Source organism: Artibeus jamaicensis, unplaced genomic scaffold (genome assembly GCF_021234435.1).
Source record: "Artibeus jamaicensis isolate MK-2021 breed Jamaican fruit bat unplaced genomic scaffold, CSHL_Jam_final contig_233, whole genome shotgun sequence".
Lineage (NCBI taxonomy): Eukaryota > Metazoa > Chordata > Mammalia > Chiroptera > Phyllostomidae > Artibeus > Artibeus jamaicensis.
In genome coordinates, this window is record NW_026521486.1 from 51550757 (window position 1) to 51565862 (window position 15106).

General features: G+C 49.4%; 1 protein-coding gene across 2 annotated transcripts; it reads right to left on the minus strand.

Annotated features, from left to right (window-relative positions):
* Window positions 1-1179: 1179 nt before the first annotated feature.
* Window positions 1180-14511, minus strand: ITGB7 (integrin subunit beta 7). Of its 2 annotated transcripts, none has more exons than XM_037137530.2 (16): window positions 14410-14511; window positions 9451-9654; window positions 7548-7749; window positions 7284-7454; window positions 6307-6548; window positions 5799-5957; window positions 5419-5514; window positions 5179-5268; window positions 4030-4176; window positions 3519-3712; window positions 2975-3198; window positions 2520-2739; window positions 2176-2384; window positions 1712-1872; window positions 1389-1475; window positions 1180-1276 (listed from the first exon to the last, which is right to left on the minus strand). In XM_037137530.2, the coding sequence occupies exons 2-15, from the start codon at window positions 9649-9651 to the stop codon at window positions 1395-1397; spliced, it is 2397 nt and encodes a 798-aa protein (XP_036993425.2). In that variant the 5' UTR covers window positions 9652-9654; window positions 14410-14511; the 3' UTR covers window positions 1180-1276; window positions 1389-1394. The 2 variants fall into 2 exon arrangements, with proteins under 2 accessions (XP_036993425.2, XP_036993424.2); XM_037137529.2 differs by lacking the exon at window positions 14410-14511 and adding an exon at window positions 14098-14233.
* Between the last annotated feature and the right edge of the window lie 595 nt (window positions 14512-15106).

The following is a 15106-nucleotide window of genomic DNA, read 5'->3' on the forward strand; positions in this document are numbered from 1 at the left end:
TGGGATGGGGTCTAGCACTGGAAAGATGCCTCAGGTGTGTTTGGAGTGAAGGGGAAAGGAGATGGGGCAGGCGCTCAGAGACCAGGACATGGAATTCGGGGACCTGGGAAAGAGTAGCACCAGTTCCTGGATGAGCTGCTATACCAGGCCCTATCAGCCCTGCCCTTCCCAGCACCCCAAGTCTTTTCCGTCCACCCCCAACAGCCTCTTTTCATCATTAGCTACTGATTGTGCCCCATGGCTTGACATTGGAGGGTTAAATGAGGCGCAGAGTCCCGCCACAACTTTTAACTCTCTCCCCAGATGCTCTTTGCCTCTGCTGTAGCTCTGGGGCTTTTATCTTAACAATCCCTCCTGCCCTTTCTCTTCACCCCTTTTTTTTTTTTTTTAATACACTTATTTTGCTATGGGGGGTATCAAATGAACAAGATCACTTTTAAATGGTAGTTTTTATAAGATGTTATAAACTTGTATCTTTTTACCATTAAAGTGCAGTGTATGTTCCTTCGTGATATATTTAGGATATTTAAATAAAAAGAAAATGGGGCTTTTCTACGTACTATCTCATCTTTGAGAAGAATATCCTTTGGCAGAGCTTTCTCACTGGGGCCAATGAAGTCTTCCTTTTCTTCCCCCCAAATAAAACTGTCCTACAAGCTCCAGTGCTCTACAGATCACCACGTGAGCAATTCTCCGTAGCCGAGCAGCAAGTAGAATTAAAAATGGTGTCAATTCTGATTTAGAGGGAAACACCTGCAGAACAGGGCAGAATGAGGTTAGGTAACAGCAACTAAAACAGACGGTGTTTCTTTTCTTTTCTTTTTTTTTTTAAGATTTTATTTATTTTTAGAGAAAGAAACATCAGTGTGTGGTTGCCTTTCACACACTCCCAACCAGGGACCCAGCCTGGAATGTGCCCCCACCTGGAATCAAACTGGTGACCTGCCCCCTGGGTTTACAGGCCAGTGCTTAATCCACTGAGCTGTACCAGCCAGGGCTAGACAGGACTGCTTAGAGTGTGCTCTGTGTTCCTCCAGCATGAGCTGGGAATTCGCTAGTCCAGCCCACCAGCTGCTTCCCAGGTAGCCACTTACTGACTCTCATACACTCAAGACTGCCCTTAGGTGGCAAAAGGCAAGGGCGGCTTTGGCTTTGGGGTAAAGCAAATGACATCTGCAATCTGAAGTAAGACTTTATTATATATGTGGGTGGCGTAACCTCCAGTCCTTGTGAGGTAGGGAAAAAAGGTTGCAGTAGAAGGCAGCAGGGTGTCACTCTGAGAATGAAGCAGGTGGTGGTTAGTCCCCTGCCAGGCTGCTGCCTGACAGACCCCATACTCCCAACTCCCACCATCCTAGTAGGAACAACCCTGGGGTAAATATCCATACCTCCTTTCAAGCAAGGGGACTTTCCATCGCTTGAAAGCGGGGGTTGATAGTGGTCGTGATGGCGCTTTTGTAGAGAGGATTGCTGTCCTGGTGGAAGAAGGTTGGAAATGATGAGGAAAAGTCTCAGGACCCCATTTTCTAGTCATGAGAGCCAACCTAGAACCTGGGACAGGCCCCATACACCTAGGTGGGGGGGGGACCTCAGTGGGAGGGTCACCCTTGGGTGTGTTGGGGGAGAGGATCCAGTGAGAAAGCAGAGCAGAAAGGACCTAACCAAGGGAAGCAAGTAAATCCCAGCCCAGTGGGCTATGAGGTGGTCTCACCTGCTTCCACTTGAGCTGCTGCCACTCCTTCTCAAAGCGTTTGTATTCTCGGCGGTCATAGATTTCCACTGAGAGCCGGTAAGCCAGGACCAGCCCCAGCCCCACTGCCACAATGCCTCCCACACAGCCTAGTGCAATGTCCCGGGTGTGGTCTGCTCCCTCTGTGGAGGTGAAACAACACAGACTTTTGGGGCATAGAGTTGATCAACAGTTGTCCGCAGTCTGCATGCAGCCCCATCCAGCTCCCCAGCCCTACCTGTTAAAATGAAGGTAACCCAGCAGCGTTATCTTAAGTGCCCAGTTCCTCAGACTTGACCAGTAGGCCTTTTACCTCCACTTTTGCCTGGATTCACAGCTCTGCTTCAACCCCTAGCCTGCCTGGTTCCCAGCCTGAGCTCTGAGTCCCTACTCTTCAAACTTCCAGGGCTCCATTTGGCATATCCGAGGCATTCCTGCCCACTTACTTTCTTGGTGTCTCACTTTCAGCATGACCTTGCCTCCAACTTCATCCTCCACCAGGAAGAAGAACAGCTGGTTGTCCATGGTCCTCTCTTTGCACCAGCCATCATCCCGTATCAAGTCCAAAACCAGAGTCACGTTGACATGGGCACATGCCATGCTGCAATTGGTGGCCAGGGGGCCAGTCCCAAAGGCCGCACACTCTGCACAGTCCCTGTCCAGTATATGCCAATAGTTTACCAACTGGGCGGTTGTCACCCACACTATGTGCAGAAAGGCAAGTGGGTGGCAGTGGTTAAGTGATCCCCACTGTGCCCCAGCTCCCAAAATGCAAGACCTGGGGTCTCACCTGTGTCTCTCACATGGTGTCTTGCAGCCTGGGCACTGATCACATAGGGCACCGTAGTAGCCATCCAGGCACTGGCAGCGGTTGCATTTGCAGTGGCCATGCCCACTGCAGAACCCTCCTTCAGGACTGACACAGCCATCCTTGTCCCCACTGCACTCACACGCTGTGCCCGTGCGGTTGGCATGACAGTGACACTTGCCACATCGACAGTGGCCAAAACCTGGGGCAGAGTCATGTGCAGGGTGACAACCATATTCCCCCATACACAATGGACATCACAGACTTACAGCTGACCTGTCCTGTACATCCAGTTCTCTCAAGTATGCCGGTGCATGCTCCAGCTTTTAATACCAGAATCTCTGCTACCTGCCCTTAGTGCCTGAAAGTTGCTAGAGCATAAATAGCCTTGGAAGAGCCACTCTGACCCAACCTTTCTCCCAAAGGTTCCTAAGTACCTCCACAGAGGATGCCCTCGTGTCGCTCACAGCTGGCATCATCACACTCGCACAGGCGCCCAGAGCTCTGTCCACTGCAGCTGCAGCGTCCACACTGGCACTGCCCCTTCCCACTGCACAGGGGCCCTGTTCCATTGGGTTCCCGGCACCCAGATTCCAGATCAGGGGAGGACAGCTCAGCCTCAGAGCACTCACAGAGTCGACCCAGGCGCCCTGGAACACAGCTGGGAGGGGAGGGCAGAGGTGTGAAAGGTGGGTCAGGCAGTTCAGCCATCCCTCAACCTCTCCCAGGATCTCATAAGAGTTTGGGATAGACGAGTGGCTGAAGGGATGTGGAATATAGTGAAGCACCAAGGAGTAAAAGCAAAGGGAGTCCTGGTGGAGGAGAAAGTCTCAGCATATCTGAGATGAAAATACGGATGCAGTCCAGGGATGTCTAGGTAAAACTTGCCTGGAGATGCCAGCAGAAGGATGTAAGGAAGAGGAATACAGGGACTGTATTTGTGGGAAGCCACATAGGTGAAGGGAAGCAAGAGGCACTCACCTGCACACCCCGCATTGTAGGTGCCCCTGACCGCCACTGCAGTGAGGAGCTGGGTACTGGTTGTCACTGCAGTTACAGTCACACAGAGTATGCAACTCCACAGTCAGCTCCTCTGAGAAGCCAAGGGCTCGGAACCTCAGAAAACTGGGCTGTGGAAGGCAGTCAGCAGCTTGGAGAGTAACCAAAAAATTCACCTGAGGACAGGATGAGCTGAAATCAGACTAAGGTCACACACGTGCCTGTGTGCACACACACACATACATACCAAACCCATTGATCATCCAGAACGCTACTCCTTAGTAAACTAAGGGACAGGGTGTCATGCTAACTAACACCCATCTCCTAGCAACATGCTTGAGGAAGCCACTCATTAAACCCTTCAGAAAGGATGGATGGAGGACTACCCTATGCTTTTGCATTGTTCTTTGTGCCTGTCTGCCATCTTTGTCATGCCTCCCTCAATTACCCACTCTCATGCCCACTTCCTTCTGTCCATCCTGACTGGCCTTACCGTCTGGTTGATTCGGACATGGTTGCACTGGCCACGGTCCCCAGCCTCACCATCCCTCTTCTCATGGCCCTCACACTGAGATTCATAAGACACGTGGACCCCAGGAGGGAGTGGAGAGTGTTCAAGGGTCACAGTAGATGACAGGCTCTGGGAAGAGAATGAGTAACCACATGAGGGTAGGACTCCGACCCCACCTCACGCCCTCTCAGCCATTCTAAGTTCTGCTAGAACCTGCCCTCAGCCCCTTAGGGTTTCTTCCATTCCGCCTACTCTGGAGGAAGAACCTGTGAGAAACTCGAGGACAGGGGCATCCAAGGCCTCTAACAGTATTTCAGTGCAGCCGCGGCAAGGGTCATGGCTGGCCAGGCGCTGTATACGTGCAGTGGCTGTGTTTTCAAATCTCAAATCAGGACACACAACCTGTGTCCATACAAGGTCCAAGGGGCACTTCTCCTGGACTTTGTCCTGAGAAATTTGATACTCTCTCAGATTTTCTCATTATGGTCTTAGGACATGGCTCCTGTCATCAAGAAGCCTGTGGTCTAGTTACAGAGATCAGACCTAAACCCAAGAAACAATTAGGAATTTTTATGGTTCCTTCCATTTATAAAATTCTGTGGTTCCTGTGAAGAATATTTGAATTGTTTATGTTTAATGAAAGCAAGCTCCACATGTTACATTCTTTATGTACAGACTGGCTAGGGGACAAACCCCAGCCCTTCTGTCTTTTATCTGAATGACCTTGGGCAAGTCACTTGGCATCCTTGTATCTGTGTCCCCTTCTCTAAAATAAGGGTGGTATAGTTACCAGGCAGGGGTTTTAGTGGGGTCAGATGAGATAGCAACAGTGCGTGCACTTAGGAGAGTGCTTGGCATGTAGTAAAAGCTCCATCAATATTACTCTCCTTCCTTGCCCAGAGCTGGGTTCTGTTCTCTGCACAAATCAGACACTTAAGATTTCTGAATGTAAGATTGAGCGAGTGAGTGAACTATTTTAATGACAGCCATATGTAAAATGCCGGTTGGAGGTATGGAGTATGACCCAAAAAGTGATTATTCCCTCTTAGTTCTGCCACCCCTCCTGAGGGCCCCTCCCCACCTTTCCCAATTCCTGCCTTCACCGCTCTCCCCCCCACCTTGGCCCCTCACATTGTAAGCGTCCATGATGAGCTGTACCACATTGCTGGAATTCTCACTCAGCTCCCCTACTGCAGACTTAGGAATCAGCTTACTCAGCTCCTGAATTATGAGGAGTTAAGGGAAATGGTGGGTCACAACTCCAAAGAAATGGACTTCTGGGGGTCTGGAAGGAGGGCATGTAAGGGAGAGGAGAATGGGCCTTTGAGGAAGGCTCAGGGTGGGAGGGCCTGACATCCAGACAGCTCTCACCTGGTAGACGGGCAGTGTGGCTCTGGTGACAGCGAAAATGGGCTGGATGTTCGCTGCGGAGAGAGTCTGGGCTACCTGGCCCACAGAGGGGTAGTCCTGGAACGGGGAACAGGAACAAGGTGAGCACCGCAGGTCTTTCACAATATGGTAAGGTGCCCTTGGCCCAGGAAATCCAGGAACTGGGGTTCCACCAGCTAGAGGAGCCCTGGAGGCTTGCCATGGAAGGGAGGGGTTAGGGCGTCTAATCAGTGGGGGATGGAACTGCTGGGGAAGACTGCAGGGTGGTTACCAGTCAGGAGAATAAGACTGGGGGTGGTGATCCTGGGAGGAAAGGAGGCGTGACTCAGACGGGGAGGGCCTGGGGAAGGGTAGAGACTCACAAACTCTGGACTGCGACTGTAGAGGCCATCGCTGTCCAAGTGGCAGTGCCCATCGCTGGGCATGAAAATGCCCCCCAACTTCCCATCCCCAGCTGTGTGGAATGTGTCATCCGAAGTGAACACCAGCAGCCGAGACACATTTCTCCAGCCAATCTGCTCCTAGGGTGGGGTGGGGGGTAGGCTGTGCACTTGGTCATGGCCCTGAGCCACCCTAGTCAGCAAAGTGAGCCAAGGATTTGGGCAGCCTCATTCTGAGTCAGTTTGCCTATACCCCTGCCTCCAGCTCCCCTGCTTCTTTTCCCTGTGGTGGAGGCCTTCTTGTGAATTAGAAAAACACGCCTCTTCCTCAAGACATCTCACTCCAGTTCACTAGATTGCCCAAATAGATATGCAAACTAAAGTGATTGTGGTACAAACAGCACCCCCTAGAACTGTACTGCACAACCGTAAGTGGTAGTCTTGGTCCAAAACAGTCCTTCAGATTTAGGTTCCTGCCCCACCTCCTCACCTGGCACAGTGCAGCCTGCAGAATGGCATCAAAGCCACCTTCAGGTGAGTCCAGGTTGCCAGACACACTCTGAAGCCCCACCTTCCGCTCGAAGGCCTCAGCATCCCCAGTCAGAGACAGCACATGGCGAAAGCTGAAGGGCTGCTGGCAGCGCTCCAGCCGGGTGGGGCAGGGGTGGCGAAGCTTGGAGGGCACTGTGCTCACGAATGGCAGCACTGTTTTGTCCACGAAGGAGCCAAAGCCTGGAAGAGGGGAGCCATGAAAACTGTGCCAGAAGTCGCTGGACAGCAGCAGCGGGATGGAAGGGCCACTGCTGAGGACTAGGAAGGGAGGAAACCATGGGGAGTAGGGGATGATCCTGGAGGAGTGATGGGAGCCATGTGGTGCTAGAGGGCTGGGGCCCAGCACCTGGCAGCGGCAAAGGGCTGAGTCCACCAGCTCAGGGAAGTGAGGAATGGAGGAAATTAAGAGGAGGCCATATTGAAGTCAGGCAGGGGTTCCTGAAAGCTGAGGAAGAAGGTGGAGTATAGGATCTAGTAACAGTATGAAGAAAAGAAAGGCATCGTGAACAGAAAAGAGATGAGCACAGAATGTGCAGCAAAGGGACAGTGGCATTTAGACCTTGTCTGAAAGATGCAGGGCTGAGTGAGACAGTAGCATCAGGGCAGCAATCGAGCTGGTAGGTCCTGGACACTGCCTGGCCCCTGGGAGCTGCCTGAACACAGTCTTTCCAGACTCCCTGCCACAAATGCCTTTCCTGGAAAATGAGTGGTCCTATTGGACAGTCTCTCAAATCCCCTCCAGCTCTGACCTAGAAGATGATGTCTTTGGGAAGAGATGTCAGCAACCTGTTGCCTGTTAAAAACTGAGAAAGGGCAGTTGAGGCCCTTGTGTGGCCAGGACTTTGGCAGAGGCCAAGGCGGTGGTTGAAGTTAAAGGCAGAGAGCTGGCAGATGGAGGGGCAGTGCTGCGCTCACCGATGCGCACAGAATGGGTGACCTCCTGCAGTCGCACCAGCAAGGCGTGCCCGAGCTGGCGCACGAACTCCAGGTCGTCTTTCATAGAGTAGCTCAGGTCCATGAGGTAGTACAGGTCCACAGGGTATCCTTCTGCACGGAGGAAGCGGACCTGGAGCTGCTGGGGCTCCCCTAGGGGGGTGGGGGAACACAGAATCAGCGGGGCTAGTTTGAGCTGCGCTCTGTGCCCAGACCTCTGCGCTGATGCTGCTGACCCTCACTCACCCGGACGTAAGGTGACCCGCACCCTCTGCGGCGCCAGCTGTGTGGCCCCCTCGCCCTGGGCACCCTGGCCGAGCGGCTTATCCTGCAGCACCTCCTGCTGGCCGTGGGGCTCCTCCAACTCCCCAGGGGGGCAACCCCTAGCCAGTAGCTCCTCACGCCGGGCACAGCGTCGCTCCTCCGCCTCCCAAGAGGCGGTAAAGTTCTGCACCGCAAGGGTAGGAATTAGGGGTCGGACCGTAGTCCCCTGCCCCCACCCCACCGTGCGCACAACCCCAGCCCCGCTCCAAGCCTGCAATACTAGCCATTTCTAACCCTTCCTCTCCTTGATCTCTTCGATTCCCTCCCCTCTCACCCTTCTACAGCTATCCTTGAACTCCTGACCATTTCTTTCTTGTCAGAACGCACTTCCTGTAGCACTCTCCCTTCTCCTCCCTTCTCTCCACTGCCCTCTTCCCCCCGCCCCCCCACCTACCCTCTCCCTCCCACTGGGGCCACAGGCTGACTTCGTCTTCAAAATCTCAGGGACCTCACTGCAGAGAGAGAGAGGGCTAGAGGGATAGAAGGGGAGAGAGGGAGAGGAGGAAAGAGAAAAGAAAAAGGAGGAGCCCTGCCTTCTAGTCCAACATCGTCTGCTTGATCAGGCCAAAGTGGGAAGGGGAGCAGGCTAAGACCCACAGTTTCTGGGAAGAGGAAAGTAGGGGAACAGAAAAAGAAACCCCATTCCTCTTAATATGTTTGGTACCCCTGGGACTGGCTGGGAAGCCACAGGGGAAGGAAATGGTTAGAGTGGCTTCTCAGCTGGCCCAGGTGCCAGCTTCTGGTCTGGGGACTGGGGGAGGCAGACATATACCACACTGTCCCAAGAGCACCCACCTGGCACGTCTGCCCTGTGCCTGCTGCAGACTGAGTCTTCTGATCCTCTCAGATTCACTATGTGCCTTTCTCCTGGGCCTACTCAACCTTGTAGCTCTGCCTCCTAGTGAGTTTGCTCTCAACTCTTATCTAACTTTCCATTTTTCTGTTAGTGTTCTACCTCATCCCCATCTCAGGCACCTCTCATGTTCTGCCAGTCCATGAGCCCAGTCTCTTTAAAATGTAAACAAAGAACAGCCTCGTTTGACCAGCCAGAGAGACACTCGCTCCCCAGATTCCTTCCTGGCCACTGAGGTAGTTCATGCCTTTCATCCAAACCCACAGGTTTCCAACTCCTTCCCTTCTTCCTTCCCAGTCACAGGCTGACACATACCTAGGAACACACCTGCCACTCCCAACACCAGAGTCAGAGACCCAGTCATGTACCTTCTGTTATGAATGAACCTGCAATGTGATGATATTTGGAAATAGGGCCTCTGGGAAGAACTTAGGGTTAGATGAGTTCATGAGAGTAGAACCCTCATGATGGGGTTAGTGCCCTTATCAGAAGACACAAGGGAGCTTATCTGTAGCCCATCTGTAAGCCAGGAACCAAATCTGATGAATCCTATGCCTTGGACTTTCCATCCTCAAGAACTGTGAGAAATAAATTCCTGTTGTTTAAGCCATCCAATCAATGGTATTTTGTTACAGTGGCCCAAGCTGACACTTTTTCACATGTATACATGCATGGTAGGTCCCTCTACCTATACCCAAGAATGAGTTCCAACAAGAACATACTTCCTCCAAGCTCATAGTCACAAGTCTTGTACATATATATGCAAACACACAGTATGCACATAAATGTACACACACACACACACACACAATCACTCACAAGGGTCCCATGTGCACAAAATCAGTCATTCTCACACAGGGCTGCAGAGTGCACCCAGGAAAAGTCACACAGGTGCCCACACCATCATACATATATATCTCCAGGCCGCACATACCCCTACATTTGGCTCAAAGACCACAGGCCCATGTTTACCAGTTGCTTGCACCATGCACAGCTGGGATGTGAGCGGATGCACTTCTGACAGGAGGGGGCTGGCTGGCAGGATCCTGGCAGGGACTGGTCAAGATCCCTCCATTCTGTGGCTTCCCCTGGGGGTGATATCTTGGCATCCAGTTCACACTCACTTCTGCTCAGAACCAGCAGGAAAACAAAGACCATTGACAACGCTACCATGGTCTGCAATAGGATATAAAGGGGAACACAGAGGTCATTATGGAGGACCTCTAAAGGTAGCCCGTGGTTTTCACTGTCAAAACTCTACCCCAACTCTTCATCTTCCCTGAGTTTCACTTCCCCATGTGGATTCAGCAGTTCCTTCAAAATGGCAGGAAGGAGCAAGTACCAAGCCATGGTAGGGACCTTGGAGAAGACCTGTCCCTCCTGTGTGCAGACTTCAAGAGGCTAAGGTAGGCAAAATGGCCTAACCAGGAGTCTGGGAACTGGGTCTGGAGGCACTAAGGTCTACACACAGGTCTGTTCTCCAAGACTCCGAGCCAGAGTAGGAATATGGCCAAATAGGAAACAGACCAGATTCTGGTCCTGCTTCAGTCACTCACTGGCTGAATGGCAAGTCAGACTCTCTCTGGGCCTTAGTTTCCACATCTGTAAAGTGACGGTATTGAATAATCAATTGACAGCTCTTGTAGCTTTTATAATCTTGGATTCTATACACGGGAAGAGAGTCAGAGGCTCTAAATGAGGGAGGAAGTCATGGGGTGAGAATGGGAAGAAAGAAAGCTGGAGCAGATGAGGGAGTAGGGAAAGAGTCAGGGAAGGTTAGCTGTATTTGACTGACATGGTAGCAAGTAGAATAAAGATTAGATCACAGGAACTTTCCAAAGTCTGGGATAACAGAGGAAAGAAGGGAAGGGGATGGTAAAATTTTCTCTTTACACAAAGGGCATATATTTTAAAGGTTTTATTTATTTATTTTTAGACAGGGGAAGGGGGAGAGAGAAGGAGAAACATCAAGGTGTGGTTGCCTCTTGTGCAGCCCTACTGGGGACCTGGCCCACAACCCAGGCATGTGCTCTGACTAGGAATCAAACTGGCGACCCTTTAGTTCACAGGTCACACTCAATTCACTGAGCCATGCGAGTCAGGGCTGATTTTTAAAAATTTTATTAATTCACAGTTTGAATACGCAATTCATTACCATGCTTCAAAAATCAAAAAGTTAAGTCCCAGTGGCCTTTTTTTTTCTTTACAGAAGTGGAAAATCTGATTCTAAAATGCATGTGGAATTGCATGAATAACAAAACAATCTTGAAAAAGAACAAACTAGGAGCACTCACACCTCCCAGTGCCACAAGACAGTGTGGTGCTGGTATGAGGACAGGCATATAGATTCATGGAATAGAATTGAGAGTCCAGAAATAAACCCATTCATTTATGGCCAATTAATTTTCAGCAAAGATGCCAAGTGATTGGACAAGGAAAAAACAGTCTTCAACAAATGGTGCTGGGGTGACTGGGTATCCACATGTAAAATAATGAAGTGAGACTCCTACCTCACAACACACACAAAAAGTAACTGAAAATTAATCAAAGGCCTACAGAAAGTGCTTAAACTATAAAGTCTTAGGAGAAAATACAGAGGAAAATCTTCATGATTTTGGACTTGACAATGGATCTTAGCTATCACATCAAAAGCACAAACAACAAAAGAAAAAAATAGATAAATTGGACTTCATCAAAATTGAAAACTTTTTTTAAAAGATTTTATTTATTTATCTTTAGATGGGAAGGGAAGGAGAGAAGGAGAGAAATATCAATGTATGGTTGCCTCTCGTGAGTACCCTGCTGGGAACTGGCCTGCAACCCAGGCATGTGCCCTGACTGGGAATTGAACTGTGATCCTCTGGTTTGCAGGCCCGTGCTCAATCCACTGAGCCACACTGGCCAGGGCATAATCCTATGTTTTTAATGGGCAGAAGATTTAAATAGACATTTCTTTAAAGAAGATAGATAAATGGCCAACAAGCACATAAAAAGATGCTCATCACCATTAGCAATCAGAGAAATGCAAATCGAAGCCACAATAAGGTAACACTTTAAACCCTCTTGGATGGTTATAATAAAAAAAATAGAAAATAATTGTTGAGGGTGTAGAGAAAATGGGACCTTTATTGTTGCTGGTTGGAGTGTAAAATGGTACAATCACTGTGGAAAACAGTTCAGTGATTCATAAGTTAAAACATAGAATTAACCTATGACCTGATTATTTCATTCCTAGGTATATTCCTAAAATAATCAAAAACAGCCCTGGCTGGTGTAGCTCAGTGGGTTGAGTGCTGGCTTGTGAACCAAAGAGTCTCTGGTTCAATTCCCAGTCAGGGCACATGCCTGGATTGTGGACTAGGTCCCCAGTTGGGGATGCATGAGAGGCAACCACACATTGATGTTTCTCTCTCTTTCTCTTTCCCTTCCCCTCTCTCTAAAGATCTTTTAAAAAAATTATTGAAGAGAGGTTTTCAAACAAAAACCTGTACATGGATGTTGATAGCTAAAAGGTAGAAACAACCCAATTTCCATCAACTGATTAATGGATAAACAAAACGTGGTATATTCATATAATGAAATATTATTTGGCCATAAAAAGAAATGAAATATTGACACATACTGCAATATCAATGAACCTTGAAAACGTTATGCTGAGTGGATGAAACCATTCACAATGACCACATATTGTATGGGTCCATTTACATGAAATAGCCTGTCTAGACAAACTCACAGAGACAGAAAATAGTCTAGTGGTTCGCACGTGTGGGGGGGAGGGAAGGAGAGGGAGAAACTGCTCAGTGCGTTTCACTTTGGAATAAAGACAAAGGTCTGAAACTGGGTCGTGTGTGGTTGCACAGCCTTGGGAGCTTAATGCCACTGAATTGTACACTTAAAATGCTTAAAATGACCAATTTTATGTGTATTTTACCATAATAAAAAAATGAAAAGTAGATAAGATAGAAGTCTCCCAGTCCTGGCCTTTACCCACCTGTTTTCAAATAAAGAACCATAGTTTATTTATATTTTGTTGCTTCTGGTCTTTCTAGAGAATTGTTTTATACATATACAAACTAATGTGAATATATATATATATATATATATATATATGTATATATATATACTCTTTAAATGGAAGAATCAAATGATAGAATTCTACAAATGGTAGAACACTTTACACAGTTTTGCATCTTACCTTTTTTTAACTACTTTTCCTAGAGATCCTGCTACCCAAGAAAAGAAAAAAACTCCCTGATTCATTTTTACAGCCATATAGTTTTCCATTGCATGAATATATTGTATTGTAGTCTCATGATTGGGATATAAATTGTTTCTAATTGTTCACTAGTGTAAATAATGCTGCAGTAAAAACTCTTATATTTATTATTTCACGTGTGTGCAAGTGAATCTGTAGGATAAACTCCCAGGAGAGGATTTGTAAAGTCAATAAATAGGTACCATTCGTAACAATGCTGAGTATTGCCAACATAACCTCCTCAGGGGCTGTGCCAGTTTACATCCCCATCAGTGGTGTATGAAAAGGGCCAGCTAGCTCTTTGCCCCGAGGCATCTGCCTCCTTGCCTGGACCTAGTCTTCATTCCCGATACTCTGCGTGGAGTGTGGAGAAGGGGTGGGTTGCCAACTCGGTGGCCACCCTGTCCTGCTCCCCAGCACCTGTGACCTCAGGTGTAGAATGTATGTACAACAGAGGCTCCCCCCTCCCGTGAGAAGCCAGCCAAGGGCTCAGCCTCAGTGTAACCTCAGCCTTGCTTGCTCTGCAGGCCTGTGGTCAGGGAGGTTGGAGATGCTGTAGCACAAAGCCCACTTTTGACTCATCTCTCACAGGTGGGGCCCCCATAGTACACTGGTTCCCCAGATAGGACAAACCAAGGAACCTCAGGCCCCACTCCTCTTCTCTAAAGGGAGCCCTGAGGCCCCTTGGAGAGTCCTCTCCAACCCTCTTCTCCTAATTCCCCACCTCATCTCTCCTCCTTGTGGATACATAACCTGCCACTTCTCTTAATCCGCTGCTTTTTTCTTGTGCACTTTCTGTCACAGTTCTATTTTGCTTCTTTTTCTCTCCATCCTAACTACAGAATGGCAGAATCTTCTACTTCAACTCCCCCTTTCTACAAACAGAAACTTGAATTCCCAGAGTGGTAAGTGACTTGCTCAGAGTCACACAGTGCACTGGAGGCAGAGCAGGGACGGAGACCGGTCAGGCCGCACGCTTGGTGGGCTGCTTTCCTTCCCCCCAACCCATGTGCCATCATCTTTGAGAGTAGCGCCCTCTCCCCAAGTAGCCCCTACCTAATCCCTTTCTCTTTTCTTGGGGGAGGTCTTCTTTAGCCTCCCTCCTCCCCGTCATGGATGTCCCATTCCTGGACTCGGTTCTGACTTCAGTACACACCCTGCTATTCCCTCAGCAGCGGAGAAACAGAGCTGCTTCCTAATCCATCCAGACCTTCCCAAGTCTAAGAGTCCTCTGCTGCCCACTTGGAGTCATCAGGAGGAAAGACAGCTGAGCCACTGAGCTACAGTCGCCCGGGAGTGTCCTTGACCCCCACTCTGAGCTCCTTAAGCAGCAAGGATGGCTGGGGAGTAACCCTGGGGAATACCTTGACACAGTCCTCCACACGAGGCAGGCGTTCAGATGATAGCACTCATACATTCCCCTGCCTCCTTTTCCTCCCTCCAGCCCCGTTCTCAGGAAACTGATGCAACAGAAGTAGGTGGAGAGGAGAGCTTGTGAAACTGGAGGAGGGAACAAGACAGGGGAACTAGGAATGCAGAATGGAGTTCAGAGCATTTCTCCAGTTTCGGCTGAATCCTGAGTGTCTTGGGGTCAGAGCCCTCTCCCCAGGAGGTTGGAACCAGCTGAGGCCTGGACTAGTAAGGAGAGGCAGGAGGGCTGGTGCCCTGGTACTCACAGGTGGGAGCAGGGCAGCCTGTCCGCTCTCCGCAGCAGCAGCCTTTGTGTACTGATCTGGGAGGCTGCAGAGGAGGAAGTGACACGCCCGCTGGGGTGGGGGGGAACTTGGGGATGGTGGGGGTGACTGATCTAGAAAGTAGAGCAGATAGGGGTAGAACTGGGACAAGGGAGTTGATGATGCAGGGATCTGGAAGGTCATCTGTTGAGCACCTGATCGGTGCTGCGTATATCACAATATTATTATGAATCTTCAAGGGAACCTCAGGACATAGGTGTTACTATTTCTCCAGTCCCCCTAGTTTTACAGACATAGAGGCTTAGAGGTGAGAAATAAAAACTGCCTAAGGTCACATCACTAGTAACTGGCTGGTCTGGGATTCAAATCCAGGTCTTCCTGCCTCCCTGTCCTTCATGATGATCTCTCCACTTCGTTATATAGGAAGATGATAGGAAGGAAGAAATATGGAGGCAGTAAGTACTGCAGAGAGGGGGAATTAGTGATTATTGTTCATTCTGAAAACCCAGTGCCCACTGTACCATAGTGGGTGCTTAACAATACAGGCTCTAGGGCCAAATGACCCCAGTTCAAATCCTGCCTCTGTAACACTTGCCTTAGAGAAGTTATTTGCCCTTCCTGTGGCTGTTTTCTCATCTCTCAAGTGGAACTCATAAGATTGTTGAGAATGAATGAGGTA

Coding starts and splice junctions, on each gene's coding strand:
- ITGB7 (XM_037137530.2), bottom strand. CDS start 9,651: ATGGTAGCGTTGTCAATGGTCTTTGTTTTCCTGCTGGTTCTGAGCAGA. Junction 7,455..7,547: donor GCGGGTCACCTTACGTCCGG/GTGAGTGAGGGT, acceptor CCACCCCCCTAG/GGGAGCCCCAGCAGCTCCAG. Junction 5,269..5,418: donor CCACACTGCCCGTCTACCAG/GTGAGAGCTGTC, acceptor CTCATAATTCAG/GAGCTGAGTAAGCTGATTCC.